The sequence below is a fragment of the Priapulus caudatus genome, unplaced genomic scaffold (genome assembly GCF_000485595.1).
Source record: "Priapulus caudatus unplaced genomic scaffold, Priapulus_caudatus-5.0.1 Scaffold501, whole genome shotgun sequence".
In the NCBI taxonomy this organism is placed as follows: domain Eukaryota; kingdom Metazoa; phylum Priapulida; class Priapulimorpha; order Priapulimorphida; family Priapulidae; genus Priapulus; species Priapulus caudatus.
Window position 1 is genome coordinate 36,512 of NW_014577562.1, and position 881 is coordinate 37,392.

At 54.4% G+C, this 881-nt stretch overlaps 2 protein-coding genes across 2 annotated transcripts in view; both read right to left on the reverse strand.

Annotated features, from left to right (window-relative positions):
* LOC106811062 (putative ammonium transporter 3) overlaps positions 1-702 on the reverse strand; it is a gene marked incomplete at its 3' end in the record, with an annotated part of 9,108 nt that extends 8,406 nt beyond the window's left edge. The window contains exon 1 of the mRNA XM_014814586.1: positions 354-702. Within this exon, the coding sequence (XP_014670072.1) occupies positions 354-702 (349 nt within the window). The remainder of the gene's footprint in view (positions 1-353) is intronic.
* Positions 703-707: 5 nt separating this feature from the next.
* LOC106811063 overlaps positions 708-881 on the reverse strand; it is an 8,304-nt gene continuing 8,130 nt past the window's right edge. Inside the window, exon 6 of the mRNA XM_014814587.1 lies at positions 708-717. Within this exon, the coding sequence (XP_014670073.1) occupies positions 708-717 (10 nt within the window). The remainder of the gene's footprint in view (positions 718-881) is intronic.

Here is an 881-nt window from a genome sequence, read left to right on the forward strand (position 1 = left end):
CTATGTCACCTAGCTACGTCACCTAGCTAGGTCACCTGCTATGTCACCTGCTAGGTCACCTGCTACGTCACCTGCTACGTCACCTGCTACGTCACCTGCTATGTCACCTGCTACGTCACCTGCTATGTCACCTGCTATGTCACCTGCTACGTCACCTGCTAGGTCACCTGCTACGTCACCTACTATACTCACCTGCTACGTCATCTGCTACGTCACCTGCTATGTCACACTTGTTATGTCACCTGCTATGTCACACCTGCTATGTCACCTGATACGTCACCTGCTACGTCACCTGATACGTCACCTGCTACATCACCTGCTACGTCACCTGCTACGTTACCTGCTGTACTCACCTGCTATGTCTACTACTCCCATCTGGCGGAGAAATCCGTTGTCGGCCCACACCCAGTGCGCTGGGAAGCTGTAGATGATTGTGTTTATAAAAGAGAAGACGATGTAAGCAGACAGCTTCGTCCGTTCCGCCATCGCTCCGGAAACAATCGTCGTCGCCGTCGTCGCAAACGACAGATGGAAGATGAAGTCGGAGTAGAGCCAGCCCATCTCGTCCGGTTCAGCGTCGACGAAGAAGCGTCCGAATCCGACGACGGGGTTCGATCCGGGTGCGTCGCCGTGGCTGAGGCCGTAGCCGACCATCCAGTAGCTGATGCCGCCGAAGACGACGTCGACGGCGTTCTTCACCATGATGTTCACTTCGTTCTTCATATCGGCGATTCCCGATTCCAGCAATCCGAACCCTGTACGCGAGAGCGAGAGAGAGAGAGAGAGAGAGAGAGAGAGGAGGAGAGAGAGAGAGAGAGAGAGAGAGAGAGAGAGAGAGAGAGAGAGAGAGAGAGAGAGAGAGAGAGAGAGAGAGAGAGAGA